Source organism: Nestor notabilis, unplaced genomic scaffold (assembly GCF_000696875.1).
Source record: "Nestor notabilis isolate BGI_N333 unplaced genomic scaffold, ASM69687v1 scaffold3178, whole genome shotgun sequence".
NCBI lineage: Eukaryota > Metazoa > Chordata > Aves > Psittaciformes > Psittacidae > Nestor > Nestor notabilis.
Genome location: NW_009938565.1, coordinates 250 through 27076, shown reverse-complemented (window position 1 = coordinate 27076; position 26827 = coordinate 250). Strand labels below are relative to the sequence as shown.

Genomic DNA, 26827 nt, shown 5'->3' with positions numbered 1-26827 from the left:
CAGCTCCCCATGGCACCACAGGAGGCCACAGGAGGTGGAAGAGCAAGGGACAATGTGGGCTGTGCAGCAAGGCTGCTTCAGCAGCACCAGGACAGGACCCACACGGCTGACTTCACTCATATAGTCTATAACTGGGCTCTATTCACACACACATATCTATACACACAGAGTCTACACAATGAGTTATATCCACACCACCTTTTCTACTGCCATAGGTCCCATCACACACCATGGGACCCCTACTGCAGGAAAATAAGGTCCTACACACCAGCATGCCCTGGAGCTATGGGATTCCAACAGGGACTCCTCAAAATGCCTTGTACCACATCTGACAGGGAGACCACAGCATGATGACCCTCTCCCACTGCAGACCTTCACGTACCAAAGGCCCATGTGGTGCCTCTCCTATGCACTTCCCATCTTGACAGCTTCTGCTGTGTGCTCTTTGGCCTTCAGCTTGCCTGAGCAGAAAGGCTTCTTGGTTCCAGGCTGCAGAACAGAGAGACATCAACACCATGTTCATGGCCCAGACCCCTCGATACAGCTACATGCATGTTGCCCTCCATCTCCAGCAGTGGGAATGCTGCCATGCAGGTAAGCAGTGGGGCCCTGGGACGTCCAGCCTCTTAGGATGGTCAGATGAACCACAGAATCCCAGGTCCCTGATGACTGCTGCATGAAGTGCGGGAGTTGGGTATCACATGGAGCATCCAGCTCTTTGCTTGGCACCTGCCCGGATGAGGCGGCAGCAGGGCACAGCCACCCACAGCCAGGACACTGTGCATTCCTAATGGGTCACAAGAGCTGGGGAAGCACATTACATAGGGCTCACAGCTTCTGATGAGACAGCACACTGGGCTCCTTCACCTTCCTGGCTGCAGCAAGCACCCCACGACGTGCCCCACATGAGAGAGGCATCCCCAGAACCAGCAACTCTTGCACCTTCCAGCCCCATGGATCTCTCACCCCAACCCTCACTTTTCATTCACCAAATGCCTCCAGAGTGCTCATTTCAGGGTGCAACATCATGCATCTACACCCATGAGGTGAGACATCTCCTGAGGCAATGGACAGCTCACTCACCCTCCTTACCTCTGTTGTGTGCAGCTGAGTGACCAGAGAGCATCACACCTTCCAACCTCTGCAAAAGGCTGTGGATAACACCAGTGTCACATCCCTTCTACCTGCAGGGCTTGCCTTGGGCATCTAACCAACAGTTGAGTGTTCTGGCTGTGCTGGCCATCCCTCACACCTTCCTCTATCATCAGAGCACCTCACCCAGCTTGGAGGTGGTTGCTGACCACTGTGACCTGCCTTTGGACACCCAGGCACTGGGACCTTTGAGTCGTCCTCATGGGCCTTGCTCACCTGCTCCCGTGGTCTTCCCTTGTGCAGCTTGGCTGCTCGCTGCAGCCTCTTCTCCTGGTTCAACTGGAGCTGTGTCCTCTCCAGAGCCTCCTGCAGCAGCGCCTTCTCTTCTGCCTCCCTGTAGGCTTCCTCTTCTAGCTTGGACACCTCCTCCTGGCACCTCTTCAGGGATGCCTGGTTTAGCCTGCGCACAACGGGGGGGGACAAGTCATCACCTGCATCAACCCCCCAAAGCCAGGCTCTGCCTGGGAGCAACAGCTTCCAAGCAAAACCATGTCATGCTGGAGTCCCTCCTAGGACCATCCCACCCTCCATGGTGTGATGCCCAAGGACATCAGAGCACCTAACACATCACCAGGACCTGCAGGCGCTTTAGCAGGTGTTTTCCCTGCTTCCATGGTGCTTCCCTGCTTGCACCATGGAAAACCACCTCTGCTCCCACCTTTGTTGAGACCAAGATGCTGCCTCTTCATGGCGTCAGCATATGAGCCCAGAAATGGGCTCTGGGTGGCTGTGTCAGCACTAATAGACCTCTTGTTTCATATGAACACCATTGACACCAGACTGCTCCTTTCCCCGAGCTCCCTGTCCCTTGGCACCCCAGGACGAGGTGTCGCTCTGCCCCATGGCTGGCAATGTCACCTCGCCTCTCAGTACCTCAGCTGCTCCACTCTGCCCTCGTATTCTTTCAGCTTTTCCTCATTCCTTTCCAGGCGACTCTTGAGGTTCCTGATCTTATCACAGAGCAGCTCCAGGGCCTTCTGTCTCTGCAGCCCTGCTTTTCCCCTCTCCTCTGGGGGAAGGTGCTTCAAAGACTGCACTCCCGACAGCTCCTTCACCTTCATCAGGCTTCCCAAGGCACTGATTGCATCCAGGTACTGCAGGAAGAACAGGGAGTGCATCATTTCCTTGCCCTGACAACTCCTCCACTCTGCTGCATCCCACCGCTCAGCCATCTGCTTCCATCCTGCCCAGCTCAGGAGATGCCAGTGCCACATGGAACGTGCTGTTTGCTTCCCTGTGTTTCATTCCAGGGTGTGCTTCCCTTCTGCAACCTTTGCTGAGTGCTCCTAAACCCATTCCTGGCTGTGGTTCCTTCAGGCTGTGTGCTTGGAGGCACTCAGGATGTGACATGCCACACCGGAGCATTTCCCAGCCTGGGATTTGATTCCCAGCTCCGGCCCAGCATGGGATTTGACTCCCAGCTGTACAACTCCTTGGGGTTGGATTTTTTCCTTTTTCAAGATGATCCATTTTCCCTGCTGGTCATTTTCCTGCCCTTTTCAGTGGGAAGAGACCCACTTGCATAACACACCCCCTGTGCTACCAACACACACCTCCTCCAGCATCCATCATCGCTCCTCAGCCTCTCTCACATCATTTAGCAAGCATCTAGGTTAGCAAAGGTTTCTCTCCTCACCAACCCCACCTCTCCTTGAACATCAGCCCTCACTGCCCAAGGTAACACCCCCAAAGACCTCGGGGGCACCATTGCATGTGCTGGGTACCAAGATGTCCTGCCAGGCACCCAGCGCCTCCTGTGATACACATTTCCTCCTCGACCACGCTCCTGTGGATGCCCATCACTTGCATCTGAAACGTGTTTGAGGACAACCCACACTCTCAAGCACCAGGCACCATTTCAACATGTCCATCACTGACGTACCATCTTCTCACCAAAGTCTGTCGTGTCGCCCATCTCCCACCTCGCTGCCCCGTGTGAGCCCGCATTAGCAAAGCAGCCAGGAACCTGCACAAACAGGGAGAGAGCAATGGAGCCCATGGAATGCTTGGCTTTGGGTTGAGCACTCAAATGCTGCCAGATTTTCCATCTCCCTCTATCCCCTTTTCTCGGGATATTCAAAAGCTGAAGTGTCCCTATTACAGAGAACACTTCTCCAACTAAACCCCAAGCACCAGGAACCACAAACTGCCTCCTTACCTTGCTGGCCTTCAGATTTGGTCCTGACATGGGTGCAGGTTCCTTCTCATGACCTGGTCTCTGGACTATTTCCTCTGCTAAGTCTCTTGTCAGGACCACCAGTGGCCCTGAACCCTTCACCATGGCAGCTGGAGGTAAAAGAACAGCCACTGAGTTGTCCTACTTTCTGTATGACATGCTGAGGCTTCATATCTCAGCTGCTTTTGGGGCTTGCCAGGTTTTCTCGTACGGTGACTGTGCATGGAGAGATGCATGGGCCCTGGAGCTGAGCCTGCACCAGCTTTCCCTGCAGCCACGGCTATTGCAGAGTTTGGCCACCGCCTTCCCCAGCCTATTTTGCAGATGGCCATTTGGCACCCACACCACAAACAGCTGGGGCAGTGCTGCTTTACCATAGTGCTCTCAATACAGGGATACAGGCGATGGAAAGGGGCTGAGAGAAAATGAGTTTGGGGCAGGCAGGAAGCTCTCACAACATCCAGCACTTGCAAGACCACAACACCCAGGGCTCAGCTCCTTTGGGTGATAACCGCTCTCGCCTTGAGCAGAGCAGCACCCGAGCACAGAGTGGATGTGCTCATCGCCAGGCGCCTGCTTGCTCCCACCTTCTGCCTCCAAACCCCTCCACCAGCCGCCTGCTCCCAGATGGATGCATCTCCCTTACCTGAGGACTGCCTCTTCTCCAGCACCTTCACCCTCTCCCGGAGATCGGCCAAGCCTTCCCTCTGGCGCTGGATCGTCTCCTCATGTCTGAGGCCTCGGCATCTCACGCCGAGGTCGGCCAAGTCCAGCGCTGGCTCCTGGAAGAGGCAGAGCAGCCGGTTCTCGCTCACACTGATCTGGCTCAACACGAGCTCAGCTTAAACCTGGCTTAAACGCAGCCTTGCTGACAGGCACCGGTCACTTAGGGCAAAGCACAGAGCATCTCACCCTACACCCGCCCGGTGGACTTGTGGGTACAAGAGCAGCATCCAAGACCCCTTTCACACCCTGCTAAGGGCATAAGCCCTGAAAATGCTCCAGAGAGCCCGGAGAGGGATGGTGCAAAGCTCTGAATGGCCATTGTCAGCATTTGCCTCTTTGGCTTTGCCTTCATTTTTTTCAGTGCACACATTCTGACCCACTCTGCAGCCTGCATTTATGCATTGTCTCGGGCATTACTTGTTTTTAGACTGGACCCATGCACACAGACACACGCATTTCAGTTCTGGGCCCCTCATGGCAAGAGAGACATTGAGGTGCTGGAGCGGGGCCAGAGAAGGGCACCGGAGCTGGTGCAGGGCCTGGAGCACAAGTGTGATGGGGAAGGGCTGAGGGACCTGGGGGTTTAGTGTGGAGAAGAGAAGGCTCAGGGGGGACCTGATCGCTCTCTGCAACTGCCTGACAGGAGGATGGAGCCAGGAGGGGGCTGCTCTCTGCGCCCAAGGGACAAGGGATGGGACAAGAGGAAACGGCCTCAAGCTGCCCCAGGGCAGGTTTAGCTGGAGCTGAGGAACAATTCCTTGCCCAGAGGGTGCTCAGGCATTGGAACAGGCTGCCCAGGGCAGGGCTGGAGTCACCGTCCCTGCAAGTGTTCACACCCCATGTAGCCGAGGCCTCAGTGCCAGGGGTTAGTGGTGGCCTTGGCAGGGCTGGGGTAAAGGGTGGACTTGATGAGGTTAAAGGTCTTTTACAACCCAGTTGTTTCTATGATTTCCCCATTCCAGCCCCATCCAGCTTGCGGCACGATGATGAATATCCCAAAACCTGGGACGGGGCAGACTTGTCGTGCCCTGCACACAGCTATTGATGCCTGCAAACTGCCCGCTCAGGTCTGGCTGCTGCTGCCTTGTGGTACTGCTTAGTGAGAGGTGGCTTATTCCCGAGCCACGGCTTTGTCTGGGCCGCACCTCCAACGCTTCCCATCACCATGTGCGGAACAGGACAGCGATGCCTCCTGCTTGTCAGCTGGCTCTGAGTCACTGCTTGGCCCCCACGCTGCCAGCCCTGCCTGCTGGCACGCTGTCTGCCACTGCTGTGGTACAGGATGTACCGTTCTACAGTCCCTCCATCTGCTGCTGCAAACACCTTTCTGTTCCTCCTTCCCTAGCACCGGGGATGTCCCGGATAGAGCCAGCATCTAGTGCTCAGCAAGGGAACAGCAGGCAGCGCTTGCAGCTCGTTCCGCATGCACGCTGCTATCCCTCCTAATTGGCAATTATAGCACCATAAGCACACACACCCCGCTTCCCGGTTCCAAAGTGCTGTGCAAACATCAGCTCATCAGCCAGCAGCAAAACTGCAGCATCTGCAGCCCTTGGCTAGGGAAAGGGTGGCCAGAGATCCTGCACCAGCTCTGAGCAGGGGTGAGGCTGGTCAGAGACCCTGTGACTCTCTACAAACTACCTGCCAGGAGGTTGTAGTGAGGTGGGGTCAGCCTCTGCTCCCAAGGAACAAGGGATGGGACAAGAGGAAACGGCCTCAAGCTGCCCCAGGGCAGGTTTAGATGGAGCTGAGGAACAATTCCTTGCCCAGAGGGTGCTCAGGCATTGGAACAGGCTGCCCAGGGCAGGGCTGGAGTCACCGTCCCTGAAGTGTTCATAGCCCGTGTAGCCGAGGCCTCAGTGCCAGGGGTTAGTGGTGGCCTTGGCACTGCTGGGAACGGTTGGACTTGATGAGCTTAAGGGTCTTTTCCAACCCAACTGATTCTGTGATGCTGGGAAACACCATGCACTATTGCTGCTCCCAGCAAACCCAGACCTGGCAGCCTCTGTATGCACTTACCTGCTCAGAAGCTTCTCCCGCCTGTGCTGGTGTCCCAGGAGCAGCCTCTGGCTTCTCTGCCATTTCGTGGGCATCCTTCAGCTCCTGGCACTGGGCTTGGGCTTGTCTGTGCCAAGAGACAAGACCATTGTGGGACACCCTGACAGATGAAGGCTGCCCAAGCAGCTTGCAGAGAGCAGCACCACCAGTGACTACCATGGTGTGAGTGGGAACATTCACTTGGTTACAAGTGACTTAGTTACACGTCCACCAGCACGAGCTCCACTAAAGCCCTGTTTCAGTTCACATGGCAGTTCCATAGAGACAACATTGCTCCATTCCAATGCTCTCACTCCTACGTGCTTTTTGCATCTCAGGAGATACCTAAATGCCACCAGCCACTGGGAATCTACAGAACAGCTTTTGCAAAGCATCCAGTCACAGCATCGTGCACCTTAACTCCTCGGTGGCTGCTTTCAGGGCTTGATCTTTCTTCTCCACCAGGCTGGACATCCCGAATAGCTTCTCTCGCAGCAGGTTCAGTTCCTGTTCTTGGTGTTTCAGCCGGCTCAGGTTCTGCTCCAGTTCCACCTTCCGCTCCTCACTCAGCTCCCCTGGGATACAACAGCTTTAGGGATTTCTGGCTGTCGCATCACCCAGCCCTGGGGCATCTGCAGTTCTTGGTGAAACCACGTTCATGGATGTGTCCACTTAGACCTTGCTTTATTAAGTCACTGCACAGCCAGTCCCTTTGCATGGACACAGGCCAGAGCAATCACTTGGTATAGCTATTTCCCTTCAGATTGCAGAGCAGCAGCCTCCCTAAGGCACATGGTGCCCACTGAGGAGTCCCAGGCAAGGCTTTGGGTGTCCTAGGCTCAAAGGAGCTCACTAATGATGTTTTGAGGAAGATGCCTCAGTTTTTCCCACCCATCTCCACCCGGTTACCTTCACGCACCATCACCACTATCACTTAGCCAAGGACAGGGAGGAACTCACCAACCCAAAGGGAATGGATCACAACAGTGTTGCTTGAGGGTGGCAACACCAATTTCCCATTACCTGCATGAGTCCACCTTGCTAATGCTCAGAAGAGGGTGGGAAGATGTAAACCATGCTTCACCCACCTCTCACGTCTGTCAGCCTGGCTCTGGTTTCCCCAAGCTCTTTGGTTAGCACAGTGATGGCAGCCTCCTTGGACAGCAGCGTGTTCTGTGCCACGACCAGCTCCTCCCTGAGCTTCCTGAGGAAGAGAATCACACTCAAGTAAGAGCTCAGGACAAGCTGCAGTCACCTCCCTCAGCTTCTCCTAAGCTCTCCTGGGGGTAACTGCTCTTCTCCAGGCCCCTCTGAACAAGGCACCACCAGCAAGCGCTGCTTACCGCAGGCAGCCGTGCGACTCTGCAGCAGGACAAGCCTCCAGCCAAGCCTCTGAGGGTGCCTGGCAAGTGTCGCCCCGAAATCCTGCAGGACACAGCAACAGAGGCCAGTTACATGTGGCCTGCTTTGCTTCTGACACGCGCATCCTTTCCTTCATGGAAGACTGAGGAACGTCAGTTTTGGGAAGCTGTACCTCCTAGGGCCTGGTTCTAACAGTGCTTAGACAGTTCCTCACATCCTTCCTTGCTCAGCATCTCTTCTGCTTGGGCACAGCCCAAAGTCTCATTGCTTTAGAGGGCAAAGAGCCCTTCTCCAGTGAGAAAGCCCTGTCTATGACCACAACATGCTACTGACAGTCCCCGAAGCCACAGACCTATATACAGCAACCCCCTGTGAAACAGCTGCTTCAGAGACTTCCATGAGCATGTTCTGCCATAGACAAACCTCAGATCAATATCATACATGACACTTTCCGTAGCAGCAAATGTACTGCCTCCTCTCTATCAGTTTCACATTAACCAAGAAGGTTCCCAGTGCAGATGCTGTGGCCACCTTTCATTTTATCCACAAGTGCTGTGTGTTCCTCCTCCAGTGTCTTCTGCTGCTCCTTGGCCTCCAGCAACCTCTCCTCTAAAGCCACAACTGTCAGTGCGTGCTGCTTGCTCTGCTCTTTATATCCCTCTATTTCTTCCTGCAGTTTCTGCCTCTGTAACTCATTCTCCTCCTGAGTGGTCCTGAGCTGCTCGTCTTGCGCCAGCACTCGCTGCTGTAAGAGCATCTAGGAAACAAGGATGAGTGATGCTGGTTGGAAGCATTGCACATGTTTTCCTTTGGGATCATGATCCGCATTGTCTCTCCTGGCTAGTGGTCAGAAAGACAGAGGGAAGGGAAGGATTTTGGGGAGGGGGAAGGCTGCAGCTCCCTGCAACCAGGGACCAGAGAAGCCTCCTTCACTGAAACCACATCCAGCCATGTCCTCTGCCTGCACACAGGGTGTTGGACCCACCTCTCGCACTGTGGTTTCCTCCAGCTTCTGCACAGCTTCTTGCAGCTTGCAGTCAGCAACCTCCTGCTCCTTTGACTTCCTTTCTATAGCCTACATGAGGAGACGAGAGGTAATGAAGGTACCAAGCTTGCAGGGAGCTACCTTTCTCTCTGCAGATATGCATCAAGGTGTATCTGGGGAGGGGGGAACCCACAGTCCACTGATAGCCCCTGACCAAGTGCCCAGCATGCTACAGAGCACTTTCAGATGTACTTATTCCAAGGGTGAGCAGTTCTGCTTTACCTTCCCTGCAGGCCACTGACCTCAGCCATGCTCCTCAGGCGGCTCTGCAGGTCTTGGATCTTCTTCTGCTCCTCCTCCAGGGCTTGCCTGCACTTGCTCTTCTCCTCGGCAACAGCACTCTCCAGGAGCTGGGAATTGACAGCCCACGGTTTTAGTACAGGAAAATAACCCGCATATTAGGCAAAAGACCTTGACTCCAATGAGGAAAACAGCCAGGAGGGTCCCTGCTCTGGAGCAGGGGCAAGTTGTGGTGGAAAAGCTTGGCAGGAAACAAGGCAACACAATGAAGAAGGGGACGATGGAGACGTAAAGCAAAGGCGAAGGAGGAGCTGCTTGGCTGCTCCTTATCCACCTCCTTAGAGAACCCAAAACTGGGAAACAGCAATTCCAGAGATGATAGACACAGAAGCACCTTAGAAACTGTCTTAAAGACCACCACAACACACTGTCCCCATCACACCATAACGATACAGCAAAGCTCCAGGTTACACTGGGGCTAACACTGTGGCCTGCACCATCAACTTGGTGAGCTGGGCTTCCCTGGGCTGAGGGTGACCCAGCAGGAGCCCACTAGGTTTCCCCACCCCACAGGGAATAGACTTATCCAGCCAAATCAGAGCTAAAAGCAGCTCAACACAGAGGAAGGAGGGAGCAAGGGGCTGGCAAGGAAGCCAACCTGCGCTTGCATTCCATCTACTACAGACAGCACAATGCTGTCCTCAGCTCAAGGAGCTTAAGGTGCCCCTTGCTTTCTGCTTTTTCCCAGTGCTTCCCAGCAGGTACTTTGGGCTCTTGGGGCTGCATCCAGACAGCTCGGGGCTAAAGACTTCCTCTTGCTAGGGAACACCATTACAGACACCCATTCTTCTTGCATCCCAGTCATTTTCCTAAGACACACCAGTGCCCCTGCACCTCTTTGCTCTCCTCGTCCTTCTCCAGCAGAATGTGCTTGATTTTTAGCTGCAGATCTTGCTCATGTTTCGCTTCCAGCTCCTTCGTGTGCTCCTGCAGCAAAGCTGCCTGTGACTCCTGGGCCTCCTCTAATTGTGCCTACAGGGATGCGGCAGACACCGAGGTGTTAGAGCAGGCGCCTTAGCAGCAGGGCAAGACATAAGCCTCCTGCTTATTCACTCACAACCAATTCCATACAGGGATGAACCCTCCATCCTCCCCACGGCAGGGATACTGACATGCTGACAGCGGGCTCCATCTTCTCCCTTCCCCTGCATTTACTGCAGACCCAAAGACTTCAGCTATTCAGAAACCACCTCGCTGTATGGACATGTATCTGTACCTGTAATGTCCGATTCCTCCGGGCAGTTTCCTGACTGGTTTCCACCAATGTCCCGAGAGCAGCCAACAGCCCTGCAAGAGCCAAGGGTGCACTGTACAAGGTGCTCACACAGCCCATGGGTAGGACCTGGAGCATCCTCAGAGGCCTGGGAATGCTGCTTGCGCCCTTACAAAACTCACTTCAGCCATTGCTGGCCCTCAGTCCCCTTGGCCTGGTGATGGAGGTCCATAGGCAGCAGGGAGAAGGGATCAGCACAGAATCATTCCCTGTGCTCACTGGGATACCCAGGAAACACACTGGGCCTGGGTTTCCCTCCCAGGCTTGGGCAGTGGATGTGCTGGTGTCACAGAGAGACCCATGGACAGCAGTTGTGCCTTGCACCCAGCAACCCTTCCCAGTCTGGAGCCCCTCCTAGCCCCTTGCACTGGGATTTAGGCTCAGACTCTCTTGGAAAGGTTCCTGGGACCAGCTGAGGGTTTCCCTGCTGCACTTATGGAACTGCAGCACATTCCCAGCCCTGGAGATGGCTGCTATTGCTGAGACATGGCTGGAAAGCAGCTTGGCTGTGCACAGAGCCCAGATGCCTGCTCCCACCCAGAGACTTGTTTTTCTTGTCACACGCTGTCACCACCCTGCTGCGTCACCCCATCTTCTCTGTGCCCAGCACTTCTGCAAGAGCCAAGCCTGGCTCATTGCTGCATGATGCTCCTGGTGCTATAATCCCCACCCTGGTACCCACAGTTCACAACCCTCAGTGCCAGGGGTTAGTGGTGGCCTTGGCAGTGCTGGGGTAAAGCTTGGACTCGGTGAGCTTAAAGGTCTTTTCCTCCCACAGCTGCTGTGTTTTCCATGCACCATTCACCTAACAAACTCCATGCAATTGCTCTGCCAAGCCCTATAACAGCGGCCTAGGAAAGGGAAGAAGACAAAGTAACGTGGAACCTCAAGACCAGGGGTTCAGATCTCTGCCAGCACAAGCGTTTCCCATGTGCCACCAAGGCAAATCCCACTTTGATGCCATAACCATGATGGCAGTAGATGGGCTCTGCCCATGCAGACACAGCACCCCAGGGACAAACCCTGCAGAGCCCTGGGGGGGTAGGTCACACCAAGCTGGGTGACCAGTGCTGCAGAGGTAGGTAATAGGAGCACGAACACTGCCTGAGCTGGCTTCTTAGTTGCCCAAACTGCCTGAGACTGGCACCAACGTGGGGGCCTGGCACTCCCAAGCCCAGCTCACGTTGGACTTTCTCTCCTCTATAGGCTAGCTAGGACATCCCTCCCGGAGCAGGTTTGTTCCCAGGGACCCCAGCAGGACACAGACCTTTGTGCAGGTCCATCCCCGCGCCAGCCAGGAGCTGCTCTGCTCCCTCCAGCCAGCACAGGAGCACACGTGCCACTTCCACTGCTGCCACCCCGATGGTGGAGATGGAGGGATCCAGGCGCGCTGCTTCCAGCTTCCCCAGCTCCCCGCGCAGGCTGGCGCTGCTGCAGGAGCTGCTCAGGCAAGCCTGGAACAAACGCACCCAGTGACTAAGCTGGATCAACGGGGCTCGGCAATGGACGCAACGTCCCTGGACAAAGCCCTGGGTTGATGTGGGTTGGTCAATGAGGAACTGAACGTGACCTGGCTCCACTGTGCTGGGCTGAACCCCCAGAGCGTGAGCAGCAGGTCAAGGGAGATGACCCTGCCCCTCTGCTCTGCTCTGTGGGACCCCACTTGCAGCACTGGGTGCAGCTCTGGTGTGCCCACCCTGCTGGAGCAAGACCAGAGGAGGCCACAAGGATGAGCAGGGCCTGGAGCACCTCCCGTATGGAGACAGGCTGAGAACATTGGGGCTGTTGAGCCTGGAGAAGAGAAGCTGCGTGGAGACCTCAGAGCAGCTTCCAGTGTCTGAAGGGGGCTACAAGGATGCTGGAGAGGGACCTTCATCAGGGACTGGAGTGACAGGACAAGGGGTGATGGGTTCAAAATGAAACAGGGGAAGTTCAGGTTGGAGATAAGGCAGAAGCTCTTCCCTGTGAGGGTGCTGAGGCGCTGGCACAGGGTGCCCAGAGAAGCTGTGGCTGCCCCATCCCTGGCAGTGTTCAAGGCCAGGTTGGACACAGGGGCTTGGAGCAACCTGCTCTAGTGGAAGGTGTCCCTGCCCGTGGCAGGGGCTGGAGCTGGAGGAGCTCTAAGGTCTTTTCCAACCCAAACCAGTCTATGACATCCTTGGTGGGAATGACTCCTGGCAGGCCCTCAGGCAGACACACTTCTGCGACATCTCATATTTCTTTCCAGCTCACACGTTTGGGAGATCTATATCAAGAAAAATGCCTTGGGCTGCTCATGTCCTGCCAGTTGATCCTCACTATTGAACAGACTGACCTGGAGCTCCTGCAGGGTCTTGCTGAACACCTCAGCATTTGCAGACACTTCCTTTTCCTTTGCAAGCCTGGAGCTTATTTCCTGCTGCAGACACTTCTCTCTCTCATGACTCTCTTGGCTCTCATCATAGATCTGCCTGACCTTCTCTATCACCTGGCAAAGCAGAAGGAAGAGGAGAACAAGACACTATATTAATACCCTTTCCGCCTGAGGCACCATAGATTGTCCCAGCGAACAACTGAGGCTTGCTGCACACTGGTAGCCATGTCAGACTCCTGTTAGAACCCACTGACTCCATCCAGGCTGGGAGGACAAAAAGGATCCTATCTCCATATCACAGAGCAGTGTCATTAACCAGGGACAGCTGTGGAACAGCTTAGGACCTGGAGAGCCTTGGATGCTACCAGCACATGGAGCAGGCACTTGTGACCGACTCAAGCCACGCCAGGCTTTGGAGACACCAACCACCTCCATGCACCAGTGTCCAAACTCACCTGCTGCTCTGTGGAGGCTTTCCCTGCGCTGCCTGCTGCTGCTGGGGAGCAGACTCGCACCACTTGGGTCTTGAAGGACTCCAGCTGCAGCACAGATCAACACGGGAGAACAGAAATCACTGCTCACTTCTGCTGGTCTGCTCTGCCCAAGCCATCAATGCCAAGGGTGTCCCAGTGCCTGCCCTCCTCAGGACATCCCTTGACAATATCCTGATGTCTCCTGCTGCCCTTCTACCGCTGCGGGAGGATTCCATGCCAGGGGGCTGGTCCACACTGTACAGGACAGACTGCCTGTGCCAGGCAGATGGCTCCATCCCATGTTCCAGCAGGGATTTCCCACGGCTGGCCCCTATTTCCTCCTATGAAAGAGCCAGGGCAGGCTAGGGATGCCACCCCCAGCCTCTCTGCAGGACATGACAACAACCATTCCCACTGAGCTTAGTGCTTTTTGTGCCTGTGCTAACTCACATGGCAGGCCCGAAGGTCTCCATCTGCCCGTAAGAGCTTGAGGCTACCTTTGTGCTCTGCTCTGCACAAAACCCAGGCTTATTTTCCAAACACGCGATCAAACGACTCAGAGCTTTTTGGGCCTCTCATGGAGTGGGATTCCTAACAAATTCCAGCCAGCGAAACTCCGTGTTGCAGTTTAACTGGGGAGGTGGCACCTCCGTCCTGCATGAAGCACGGCTTTATCCTGGTGATGCAGCAGGATGTTGCTCTGCAAAGGGCTGCCTCTGACTGCAGAGGTACACAGGAGGGTTGGCACAGGTCCTGGACAGGATAGCTGTGGTTGCACAGAGTACGGTGTGTTTCTGTGTCCTATTACACCACCTACGCTGCTGACACAAATCCCATGGATAAGCCTGTTATACCGCATCTGACCACAACCTCAGCCCCATGCCAGGGTTTGGTGCTCAGGATGCCATTTCTTTGCCTGCACTGGAGCACAGTGACCTTCCCTATGGGTAACCCCATGGTTTTGTTGCTGCTGCTCCCATCCCTGCTCCCATCCCTACCTGCTGCTTGGCCCGCGCCAGGTCGGCTCGCAGCAGGCGCTCCCTGCGCCCCATCTCCTGCAGCTGCAGAGCTTGTCTGGCTCCAGCTTCCCTCAGCTCCTCCTCAGCCTGCAACAACGAGAGCATTTGCATATCAAAGCAATACCCCAGAATCGCATCCTGAGCACTTCTGCCCCAGCTTCACGCTGCTCACACCAGCCAGCTCCAAGCATGGCTTTGCAATACCAGGAGAGCAGCAGCAAGCATCAGACCCTTAAAGCCACTTTTTCCCTCTGGACATCATCCATCCTCAACTTCCTACCACATGGTCTGCTACCCCAGCTAGCTTTTCCGCTCGGGCTCTGTGGCAGAGCTCTGCACATTTGGATCCCCTCTCCATACATGCTGCATTCCCAGGGCTTGGTGCTCATCACACACAACATGCATTCTCCACTGCACACCCCACAGCCGGGCTGTTACCTTGGCTTTCTCAGCCAGCTGGCTTCGGATGCTCTCCTGCTCACTGCAATACTTCTGGATTTCCCCCTGCAGCCTCTCCAGGTTGTGTTCCAGCTCCTTGATGCGCTGCAAGAGTCCCATGGTGGTGGAGGGTCTCACCACAGGGGCTGGGCATTGCCTCTCAGGAGGACTTGAACCGATATTTCCCCCATCTATCCCATTTTGTGTGCTCTGGAATTTCCTTCTTGCCTATGTTTACTTTAGTTAGATGGACTTTCCAGTGGAATTTCACCCTTCTTTCTGGCTGCATCCGCCTGCATTGCAATCCAGTGCTACAATTAACACTTCTCCAGTTCATTATGCACCTTCTATTACAGGAACCAGATTCAAAACATCTTTCTTAAAATGACCACTTAATTATTCCCTGGATGCTGCTTTCCTGCAGCTCTCCCATGTGCTCCATCACCTCAAATGAATTCAGACTCACATTCCGGTATGCCGCTACTTCCTGCTTTCCAAGTTCCTGCTTCATTTCCGCTCGGATTCTAGAGCACTAGAATGAATAGCAACACAGGAAAAAAACATCAGGGCAGGCAGATACTGCAGCAAATATCAACAGACACTTGAGTGCTAAAGCCAAGCTCCGTGTTTAGATCTTAATGGAATGGCCAAGTGCCCTTGATGGGGCCATCAAGACACCAGAGCACAAGAGTATCCATATGCCTGGAAGTGCCTGTATGAACCCATCACCATTAAAGCTGAGGGGAGGAGGAGCATCTGCAGGGCATAGCTGACAGGGAGAAATTCCTCTGGCCTTAAAAGCAGTAGAACAGGGACAGGGGGAAGGATGCAGGAAAACAAATGCTAACTCAAAACATCCATAGCTAAACATGACATTTACAGACATTTCCAGGCTGATCATCACTGTGTCAGTTTTTGGTATCGGTGTTCCATTCTGCCTTCCCGGAGCACCCACTGCCTTGCCTCTCCTGCAAGCCTGTGTGTGCAGCTCCTGTCTCACTCCAGGTCTTCCCGCATCCACAGAGCAGGGAAAACACAGAGGGATGCTCTGGGACACGCTCCCTGCCTAAACACGAGTAGCCTGGGCCACCAAAGCAGGATGCTTACCCGGGATACCTGGTCTCCCTGCTGCACATGGCAGCTCGAGTGCTTAAAGAATCATGGACTGGTTTGTGTTGAAGGGAGCTTAAAGCTCCTCCAGCTCCAACCCCTGCCATGGGCAGGGACACCTTCCACTGGAGCAGGTTGCTCCAAGCCCCTGTGTCCAGCCTGGCCTTGAACACTGCCAGGGATGGGGCAGCCACAGCTTCTCTGGGCACCCTGTGCCAGCGCCTCAGCACCCTCACAGGGAAGAGCTTCTGCCCCAGAGCTCATCTCAATCTCCCCTCTGGCAGGTTCAAGCCATTCCCCTTGTCCTGTCCCTACAGGCCCTTGTCCAAAGCCCCTCTCCAGATTTCTTGTAGCCCCCTTTAGGTACTGCGTCCAAAGAAGTCGAGGGTATCACTGACAACACCGCACTCAGGGTGACTGAGCTTGAACAGAGATCTAGGACCGAACTCATCCTGCTGGAAGCTGTTTATCTGCTTCAAAGGACCTTACATTCGACTGTGAGCTGCCTAAGTACAGAGTGCAGCCAGTTCAGAGACCCAGCAACATCCACCTATGGACATGTCCAGCACATGTGACGTGAAAAGAGCGTACTGTCCCCTTGCCACTGGTTAAAGGCTGCTCCTCAGCAAAGCAGGGCACATCATTCATCTTCAGAGCGCTGCTCTACACTCATTATGCAGATGCTGCAGCTCTGCCAGCTGAGGAGAGAGCTGCAAACACAGAGAAACAACCTGCTGTGTTTAGAGGGGGAAAACCAGGCTGGGCCACAGGGAGCCACATGAAGGGGTTTCCATGGCTCCTCAGGAGGATCTTGGCACAAGCACTTCATGAGTACAAACAGCTACTGTGCTCACAGGAATCCAGGGCACACAGCACCTGAATGCAGAGCAAGGAGGGGGATTCAGCTGGGGAAGGTGTCACTGCTCTGGGTCCCCATCACAGCAGGGCCAGGGGTACAGCTCTGCCCCTTCCATTTGCACACAGCCAGGACCCTTGGGTTACAACTGCCCTGATAAATACCCATGCAAATACAGCTGCTAGAGCCCTTAACAGGGAGAAGTGTGACCCTTCTCATACTGCTTTCCCACGTCAGCCCCTGTGTGAGACAGTGCTGCCAACCTTGGCTGAAAGCACTGCCAGCTGATTGTCCTTTACTCTGTTCTCCTTCTGCACTTTCTCAACCTCTTGCTGGAGTTGCTGGATTTTCTGCTCCTTCCCGGCAACCTCCCTCTGCAGGCTGGTCACTAGACCTGGGAGAACATAGAACACAGGTTACCCAAGTGCATCCCTGCCAAAACCCTCGAGCATCCCTCCCCGCTCCTCAACAACCGTCCGCCTTGGGAAGTGGGTCCAGCTTTTGGCACGCTGTGCTGGACACTGCTCTTTGACAGCATCACTGACAAGTTCCTTGGGGCCTCACAGCACGTGCTCCCTGAGGGATGAGCAGCTCCTACAGATCCGTGCTTGTTGCTTTGCTATGTCAGATCCATGTCTCTGATGCCTCCTCCCTGCCAAGAGCCCATACTGCTCCCTCATCTCCGCCAATGCAACCAGGCAGAACACTTCTGATTCTGATCTGTTGTGCACCCACTGCATTCCTTGTGCCTGATAAAGGCAGGGATACAGGCCATTGGGAAAGGCCTCTAGTTTGGGGTGGCCTTTGCAGCCACATGCAGCCCTGCAGCAGCTCGGGGGTCGGGTCTCCCCACCACTGTCCATGGCAGCCCTCAAACAGCACCGCTTTCAGCCTGCCCTCATCAGCCTGCCCTTGCGGCTGTTTTCCCCTACCAGAGTGCCCGGTCCCATCGCTCCCTGCCTATGATCCCCACACTGTCCCTTGCTCCAGGGGCACTTGTCACATCAGACACCATCTGCAACTCCCACCGAGCTTCAGGACACAGAAACCAGGCCAGATGACTTCTGTGGGTCACTATAAATCATTTGCCAGTGCTCACTCATTCTCAAGAGCCAGTCCCAAGCAGCTTCATGCTCCTCCTGAGCCCTAGGGATAGGATACCTGTAGCCAAAGCGTGGTCCCGCTTCAACTTCTCGCTTTCTTTCCGTAGCCTCCCAATCTCCAGGTCTCTTTCATAGAGGGAATGGCTGAAAACCTGGCTTGAGCCCTTCTCCAGGTTGCTGATCTGCAAAACAGAGGTGCCCATGTTCCTACCTGTTACAGCCCTCCTCAGGGGGGGAAATCCAGCGCTTCCAGGTCTGATGGGGTTACTCTTCAGCATCTTGGACTAACTCTCAGCAGTCATTGCTTCAGATAGCGTCACCTTAGATTCATTCCAGAGAAAGGGCAGCTGCCGGCAAGACAGGCGCCGCACATCATCTTACCTTGGTGCAGCCACAGCAGTGATGCCAACAGCACCCAAAATTCCATTGCCTTTTCTCCACCAGGACCCTGCTTTTAGCAAAAGCTCCTCTTCACAACAGGGCGTCAGGACAAGCACAAAGTATGTCACCACCTCTTTTGGAGCTGGTATGGCCTGAGGTGGTTGTGTGTGCGTGTCCCCCACCAAAGGCTGGTTAAGGTGCTGTTTCCCTCCACAGCAGTGATGCCAACAGCACCCAAAATTCCATTGCCTTTTCTCCACCAGGACCCTGCTTTTAGCAAAAGCTCCTCTTCACAACAGGGCGTCAGGACAAGCACAAAGTATGTCACCACCTCTTTTGGAGCTGGTATGGCCTGAGGTGGTTGTGTGTGCGTGTCCCCCACCAAAGGCTGGTTAAGGTGCTGTTTCCCTCCCCTCTGCACACAACAGGGCGTCAGGACAAGCACAAAGTATTTCACCACCTCTTTTGGACCTGGTATGGCCAGAGGTGGTTGTGTGTGCGTGTCCCCTACCAAAGGCTGGTTAAGGTGCTGTTTCCCTACCCTCTGCAGCATTACAGATCCTACCATGTACAGGGGAAATTGATTTACAGCTTCTTTGCACAGAGAAGCAAATGTGCAAAACAAAACAGCTGGAAGAAAAAAACCCTCCCTAATTTCCCTGCTTCATGAGATGTGACCTGCTCCTCTGACAACCTGGCTGTTAATCTGTGAACCTACCTGTACCAGAGAGGTGTTTGCCCCACTCGCTGCCTATGGAAGCATTCAGTACCTGTTCCCTCAAGGCTCTGATCAGCTCTGCTTTGGCTTCCAGCTCTTGGTCAAAGGCGAGCAGCTTCTGGGTCAGCTCCACCTCATTCCTCGCTGCCACCTGAGCCAAGGTCTTTGCCATCACTGCAATCTCCTCCTGCAGATCTCTTATCGCTGCATCTTTCTGCTTCGATGCTGTTTCCAAACCAGAGAGGTGACCCATTTCCTCCTTCTCGCCCTGTGGGTTGATTAAGGGTGCCATCTGCCAGCCTGGAGCTACCACGACACCAGGGGGACCAGCTCCTGGCCACCAACCACATGGGACCTGCTCACCCTGGCTGTGCCCACATCCTCCATCCACCCCATCCAGGGGAGCAGACTCTGCACCCTGCAGGGACTTGCAGTTGGACATACAACCATAAGGCAAGGCTCTGCCAAGGACCAGGACAGGGTGGGCATCCCCCACACCTTCCCCAGCATCACCTTCTCCTTTTCTTCTGCATGCCGAGTCCTGAGGGAAGGGGATCTCCCCACACCACTCACATCATCATTCAAGACACTGGTCGAGACTAGAAAAGAGCAAATGTGATGGCAGCAAACATCAGCATGAGCAGGCAGCAGTCATGCTTCTTGTAACATCCCTCTCACTAGTCTCAAAACTACTGTAAGGCAGCAGCTACTTCACAGTCTTGCATCACAACCAGCAGAGGAACCAACTATTTGGCACTAAAAAGACACTTAGAATGCAAACAGTCTGCACAGTAGAGAGGAATAATACACCTTTGGGAACCAAAAATGCCTCAAAGGCAGCAGCTTCATCCCTTTACCTTCACTGCAGGTTCTGCCTGTGCACACACCTTTCGGTGGTGCTGCTGGCACTGCACAGTGCTCTGGAGCATCAGTGGTACTTCAACATATCACAGCTGACTTTGTATGTGCAGAATCCCAGACTGGTTTGGCTCAGAAGGCAGTTAAAGCTCCTCCAGTCCCAACCCCTGCCATGGGCAGGGACACCTTCCACTAGAGCAGGTTGCTCCAAGCCCCTGTGTCCAAGCTGGCCTTGAACACTGCCAGGGATGGGGCAGCCACAGCTTCTCTGGGCACCCTGTGCCAGCGCCTCAGCACCCTCACAGGGAAGAGCTTCTGCCCCAGAGCTCATCTCAATCTCCCCTCTGGCAGGTTCAAGCCATTCCCCTTGTCCTGTCCCTACATCCCTTGTCCAAAGCCCCTCTCCAGCTTTTTTGCAGACTTCTTGTATTACTTATGACTGTTTGAAAGACTCAACCCTAAACCAGGAAAACCACTGGACTCTGTATCAGTCCATAACAAGCTTCGTGTGTGGCACAAGCCTTGTTCTCCAGCTGTACTATTCCCCCAAGCCCTGTCTTTGCTCTGTCACTCTTGCATACTTTATTTTCAGAAGCATCTCAGCTGCAGACCTAGTTTAAAGCTCCAGCACTCAGGACAGCCAGAAACTGCTCCTCAAAGGAGGAAAGAACACCACTTCAATCAGGAGACAGAAATAGGTGCATGAATCACCAGTGCAGACAGAGTTAGTCATCACACATGAGGAAAAAGGAAGAGGACAAGTCCCTCTCAGCTGCAGGGCGATGGCATTCCCCCTTGCATGTCACAGCTCACTGCTTTACCGACCCAAATGCCACCGAGGACCACATCACGGATCTCCGCGGGACAAGGACTCACACCCAGTGGCTGGCAGTGCTCGTCACTTCCCAGCTCAGATCCCAGCTGCCACCGCTCACATCAACTCCACTCAAGGTTAAGCTGCTCAGAGAGGACACGAGGCTACAAACCACCATGGTGGCATCGGGCAGTACCTGGCCTCACTGCCGAGGGCCTGCTGAAAGCATCCAGCGAGACGGTGGTGGCCATGCTCCGAGCCCAGGCGCTCCTGGGTCGCTTCCACAGCAGAGGATGGGACATGTGGCCGGTGGCTCCAGGAGCCCATCTGCCTGGAGAGCCAGGGGAATGCTGCCACTGCAGCAAGGGGACGTGGGCAGGAGATGCAGGAGTCAACGGTTTGGGCTCTGCAACCACCTGGAGCTGCCCAGTCCACCCTGTGCGACGCATCATGGGGAGATTGGACACCTATGGTGGAAAAAGACTGTGTTATCAGCAAGGGTCTGTGAGGTTTTTAGCCCAAAACCCCGGCACAGGTCTGAGTGGAAGCGGAATTTTAGTCCTTTCCCATTTCCATCACCCACGGATCAGATTTAACCCAGGAAGCCCAAATGCTTTGCTGGAACACGAAGGAATTACTGGGGTTTGCTGCTTTTGGAGCTCTTCCCTCCCTCTCTTGATTTGACAACCATAATTCTTCACATCATTTGCAAAACCTGGAAGCCCTCATCCCACACCTCTCCTGGCTCACACACAAACACCCAAGTGGTCCTACCTTGCCATTTCTCCCATTTTCTGTGCTGAACTAAAGCCTCTCGTGGCACTCCTGCCTTGCCATTGCTTTTATCAGCCTTGATGCAGGGCCTTGCACACTGCTATTTGCTGTCCTCATGAGCAGAGGTCTCGTACATTGCCTTACATGTAGCCCTCAATTATAAAGGCTAAACATGGCCTTGGACCTGGCCTGGAGGCAGGATTCCATCACCCAGCTCTTCTCCCACTACTCCAGCAGCTGCAGTGTCTCTGTGGGCACTCGTTCCATGCTCCAGGACACCGCAGGGATGTGACTCCTTGCTGGATGATGCTCATCTTTACAACATGTTCCTCTAATACTACTGAAAATGAGAGAGACCTCCCTGTGTTAGAACCACAAACTTCACAGGGTGCAATGCTCAGGTGATGTACTCTGCAGTCAGCAGGGTCAGGCTTCAAAGCTATTCCACCAGAGGAAGATCACAAAGCCCAGAGCAATGCAGAGGCACCCCCAGGGCTTCCTCTGTGTCACCATTCAAAACTACTTGTGTGTGTGCATCCTGCACATACATTGTCAGAAACTGAAGTGCTCGCTGCGCCAGCACAAACCAGCTTTACCCAGCCAGTGGCACCCCACTGCTCTGGCTCATCCTGCAGCTCGGTATCTTCTGCTCTTCTCTTGGACAGCCCCGGGGTCAGCAGGTCTGTTTGCTGTGCTGGGATTCTTGCCGAGACCTCCAAACCCCTATATCTGGATGCACAAACTGGCTCCAAGTGAGTTTTCTCTGCTGGGACACCAGGCTCTACAGACTCCCCACTAGCAGGCACGTCACACACACGTAATCTCGGTTTCTGTCTCAGGATCTATTTTCTCACATTCCTCAAGAGCCCCGATAACAAAACCAACACCGGTACTCACCAGTCCTTAACTGCTTCATAACCCAAAGGCTCAACAACCTGCACAGACATCCCTAACCAGTTATTTTCCTGGAGACTGGAAACTGCTGCTGCGTTCGACCACATCCTCTCCCAGCCGATAGCTGCTTCGCATTTCTCTTGCATGGGAAAGTTGCTGTGATGCCCTGGCACTGCTGCCCAGACCACAACAGCTCCAGTTACACACGCTGCTGCCAAGCGGAGCACCCATCGGGGCTGGACCTTTTCACTTGCTCTAAAGACTTGATCCAAAACTCGCCTTCTCTGTCAGCGTGTAGTTTTTGAAGAGACGTAAAATGCAAATAGAGTAAAAAAGGCATTTTCCAGACCTACGCTTGCTCATGTCCAACTTCCTGTCGGGAATCCTCTCCCTTGCTTTTCCTTTTTCCTGCTAAACTGCCCGAGTTTTTCAGCAGAGGGAGCTCAAGCTTTTCATTCCTCCTCTTCCATCTTTTCCCAAGGATCATAGAATCATGGAGTGGTTTGCGTCGAAGGGACCTTAAAGCTCCTCCAGTTCCAGCCCCTGCCACGGGCAGGGACACCTTCCACTAGAGCAGGTTGCTCCAAGCCCCTGTGTCCAACCTGGCCTTGAACACTGCCAGGGATGGGGCAGCCACAGCTTCTCTGGGCACCCTGTGCCAGCGCCTCAGCACCCTCACAGGGAAGAGTTTCTGCCTTATCAAACCCGAACTTCCCCTGTTCCAGTTTGAACCCATCACCCCTTATCCTGTCACTCCAGTCCCTGATGAATCAATCACCCAGACGCACCTGGGAGCCTGCTCCTGCTCCCTGGACCCCCTCCCTGGGCAGCAGCACCCATCCTTACCTGGGCAGCCCCATCCACCACCAGCTCGAAGGCTGCTCCCCCTTTGCCAAAGCGCAGGACATCGCCTGGACTCACTCTGACGGCCGCGTTTTGGACCTGGCAGCCGTTGATGAAGGTGCCGTGAGGGGAGTTGAGGTCCTGAAGGCAGAAGCTGTTGTCCGAGGCAGTGAATTCGAGGGCTGCGTGATGCTCAGCTACTCCTGCGGACTGGCAACCAAGAGACAAGCAGAGAAACTTGCCAGAATGCAGCTCTGCTTTGGCTGCTGGTTTGCAAGGTCCCCTCTTCTTGCTGGACATCCAGCATAGGCTGGCTAGAAACTCCTATGGTGTGCGCTGGTGACCCCAGTGCATAGAATCATGCAATCATAGAATGGTTTGTGTTGGAAAGGACCTTAAATCATCCAGTTCCAACCCCCTGCCATGGGCATCCTGCTCCCTACTTCCAAACCACCACCCATTTACACCACTCAGCTTCCTCACTCCTACCTGCAGGACGATGTCAGACCCTTGGTGCCGGCCGATGGTCGTGGTGTGTGGTTTCAGCTGAAAACACTCCTCTGAGCTCCTTAGGAAGGCTCGCATCATCCAGCCCTCCACCTTGCACGAAAAACAGCTACTCCTTCAGCAATCCCCCATCCAACACAGAACCTCTGACCAACTCGTACACTAGAAATCACACAGAATCACCCCAAAGGCAGCTCTGCTCCGGCTGGCCAGAGCCTCGCAGTAGCCTTGGAAGCCTCAGCCGCGCCGGAGCCCGCTGCTTCCTGGGAGAGTGTTCTCTTTGTTTTGGTTGAGGTGGTTTCTTTACTCCTCCTTTTCCCAAGCAACTGACCCAGCAGCACAACACAGCCCCGCGCCGGCGTTCCCTGCTGGCCCGTGGCACACGCAGGAACGCTCCCACTGACACACCTCCTGGGGGTGTGCAGCCTGCCAGGACATTGTTATTCCCCCATCCCTGGTTTATTTATTAGTTATTAATTGCCAGGTTGGACACGGGGGCTTGGAGCAACCTGCTCCAGTGGAAGGGGTCCCTGCCTGTGGCAGGGGGTTGGAACTGGATGAGCTTTCGGGTCCCTTCCAACCCAAACCAGTCCATGGTTCCTGTGCATGCATACATAGCAGGTCTTGGAATCTCAGGCACAAAGGGGACCTGCACACAAAACTCGTACAGGACAACAGGAGTGAGTCCTGTAAGATTCGATCCTTCTTCATTTTGAGGCAGAAGCAGCAGGTTTTACGAAGAACTCTGCAAACCAGCGTGGTACTTGAGCACATGCCCCAGTGCTGGCTCCCACTGCCAGCGTTTTTATCCCTTCATCTCCTTCCAAGTGCTTTGACTTCAATAGAGCAGCTGAGGTTTTCCAGCCCCAGTCCAGCTGGAGCATAACACTGTGTGCTTCCTCAGTTGCATTAATACCAGGTCTGCACATCCTGTGGGTTGACATGGAACATGAGTTACCTTCCAGAGATACTGATCCAAGATCTATGTGCAACCTTACACACCGCACAGGGAAGCACATCCATTTCTCACCTACCAGCACGTGTCTTACCTGGGAACAACAGCCTGAAGCCAGGGTTAGGTGCATCTGCTGTAGGACATTTTCCCTCCATCACACTCACCTTCAGGAATAACCATTCCCTTACAATATATTACAGTGCCATAGGGATAAGCCATCCAAGGACAGCGATGGTCACAGCTTTGGGAGCACTCACACTCCTCAGCATCCCACATCCTCCCTCTGCTTTCCAAATACCATCAAAGGACAAGTATGCAAGTAGCAGGAGATGCTCATTAGCCATTTGGGCATTTTTGGCATAATGACTGCATTAGTCACAGCCTGTTTCACTGCAGTCACTGCACTTCACGCCAGTTTTCCACCTCTTTTCCTACACGAGACATTGGGAAAGATGCTGCTTGTGCCAGTCAGTTTCATTCAACAGGACTTTCTGGCAAGAAGCTTGATGAAACCAATGACTCAGATAAGAGGCTTCACTTTATTAACCCAGATTTCCTAAGACAACAGTTAGGGTTGCATTTCTTCACTAAGGAGAGAAGACTTCATGCCTTGCTTCCCACTAGGAATAGGCTCTTAGGGGCACATGTGCCTGGGAGATAACTTCCAAGGAGCTGCACCACCTTTGCAACCTCTCAACAAGGACAACATGGAGATGTCCTTGACCCCAAATCACAGAATCAGAGAATGGCTTGAGTAGGAATGGTCCCTAAAGCTCATCCAGTTCCAACCCCCTGCCATGGGCAGGGACACCTTCCACTCCCTCAATCCGGGTTACATTCTGCTGTTTGTTTCCTTCTCTTCAGTAAGGCAGTCCCTTGGTCAATAATATTCTTGTGCCTGTCTGAGATCGCGCCTTGGGGAACAGGCAAGTGCAATTCCTGCCACACAACAACCGAAATTCAGAGATGCAATGTGAAATAACAACTAATGAAACTGCTAAATGGGTTTGGGCCAGCGATTCCCCTTTGTCTTCGTTCTGGTCAATCACACTGCCAAGTCAAGCTCTGCTGTACAATCCATAACTACATCAACATCAGCATCACCCCAACAAAGCCACGTGGTACCAGCAGCCGAGAGGCAGAGCAGATTGGCTACACCAACATCAGCTACACATCCTTGGGAGATCCTGTTTTCTACCCACACCACCAACATTCAGACCATATGAGGGAGCCTGTGGCTGAACACGCTGATGACTTCCTCATGGATCACTTTGCTGGAAGCCCAGGATGCAGCACGTGGCCGGGGTACCCATGGAGCAGGATCCACTCTGAAACGCTTTGGACCACTTGCAAAGTGTGGGGAGGGCCATAGCCACGCACGAGAGCGTAACACACACAAACACAAGGTACAAAGTGTTTATTTAGAGCAGGTCTGCTCAGGATGCTCAGCAGTCATTGCACCCTGCGCACCTCCTGGAGGCTGCGCACTCAGCTCCCAACCCCTGGCTCCATCCTCCAAACACCCCTTTGAATCAGAACACAAACACAACAGAGAGAGCAACCAAAGCAAGAAATCCATCCCCTCCCGAGGAGCACAGCGCCTGTTTCTGAGCTCCCACAGGCAAGCACAGACCTGGCAAGAGCTGGGGCTGGCTCCGGGCCACCATCCCAGCCCCAGACTGGGGGAAGCTGCAGTGAACTCTGGCAACACAGTTTCCCTTACTCAGACAGAAAAGACACCAAAAACAAGAAGAAAAGGAATGTTTTCCTTATTCATTTGGAAAATCCTTGTTCAGTATCAGTTTGGTGGCTTGGAAACATCTTGCTGGGTGTAAGGAGAAAAGGAGGTGAAAAGGTACATCATAGAATACAATCACAGAATGGTTTGAAGGGACCTTCAAAGCTCATCCAGTCCAACCACCTGCAATGAGCAGGGACGTCTTCCTCTAGGTCAGGCTGCCCAGAACCACATCCAGCCTGGCCTGGAATGTCTCCAGGGATGGGGCATCCACCACCTCCCTGGGCAGCCTGTGCCAGTGTTTCACCACCCTCATTGTAAAAGATTTCTTCCTCATATCCAGCCTGAATCTCCCTCTTGTAGTTTAAACCCATCACCCCTTGTCCTGTCGCAACAGACTCTGCTAGAAAGTCTCTCCTCATGTTTCTTATAGGCCCCTTTTAAGAACTGAAAAGCTGCAATAAGGTCTTTCCATAGTCTTCTCTCCTCCAGGCTGAACAAGCCCAACTCTCTCAGCCATTCCTCACAGCAGAGGTGCTCCATTCCTCTGATCATTTCTGTGGCCTCCTCTAGACCCCCTCCAACAGGTCCATGTCTTTCCTGGATGAGGAATCCAGAGCAGAATCACATTGGGTGCTCCTTATGTAGTAACACCACAAATTATACTTTTGGTACTTGCAGCCTTCATTTACTTCACAGCACCAGACCCACTGGCATCCAGGCTTCTTTCTCCATAGTCTTTTGTAAAGAGGGAAAACTCATCCTGTCCCTGTGCTGCAGTGCTGTGCACCTATTGTGTTCTCCACATTGCAGCTTCCAGGGAGCCCTGACCACTTCTGCACCCACAAACCGAGCCCCTCTTAAGTGTGGGTGCTTTAAAAAATCCCAAACCCCCAAAATCCCAGCATCATCACAGGTTCCT

The 26827-nt window shown here is 54.0% G+C and overlaps 1 protein-coding gene across 1 annotated transcript; it reads right to left on the bottom strand.

Moving 5' to 3' along the window:
* Window positions 1-405: 405 nt before the first annotated feature.
* FHAD1 (forkhead-associated (FHA) phosphopeptide binding domain 1) lies at window positions 406-23290 on the bottom strand. The gene is made up of 26 exons (XM_010019379.1): window positions 23195-23290; window positions 22709-22915; window positions 18575-18790; window positions 17482-17605; window positions 16620-16714; window positions 14821-14886; window positions 14355-14459; window positions 13896-14003; window positions 12880-12963; window positions 12386-12538; window positions 11339-11525; window positions 10015-10085; window positions 9633-9770; window positions 8741-8848; window positions 8439-8528; window positions 7985-8210; window positions 7435-7516; window positions 7180-7295; window positions 6507-6666; window positions 6074-6179; window positions 3975-4149; window positions 3311-3438; window positions 3035-3118; window positions 2197-2246; window positions 1369-1552; window positions 406-489 (listed from the first exon to the last, which is right to left on the bottom strand). Exons 1-26 carry the CDS (start codon window positions 23288-23290, stop codon window positions 406-408), a joined length of 3243 nt encoding a protein of 1080 aa, XP_010017681.1.
* Between the last annotated feature and the right edge of the window lie 3537 nt (window positions 23291-26827).

Bases quoted from the DNA above. Each gene is read 5' to 3' on its own strand.
- FHAD1 (XM_010019379.1), bottom strand. From the start codon at position 23,290: ATGCGAGCCTTCCTAAGGAGCTCAGAGGAGTGTTTTCAGCTGAAACCA. The intron at 14,460-14,820 runs GTGAGTCTGAAT...GGACTCTTGCAG, and splicing joins AAGTAGCGGCATACCGGAAT to CGCATCAAGGAGCTGGAACA. The intron at 3,439-3,974 runs GTAAGGGAGATG...TTTTACCTCCAG, and splicing joins GGAGAAGAGGCAGTCCTCAG to CTGCCATGGTGAAGGGTTCA.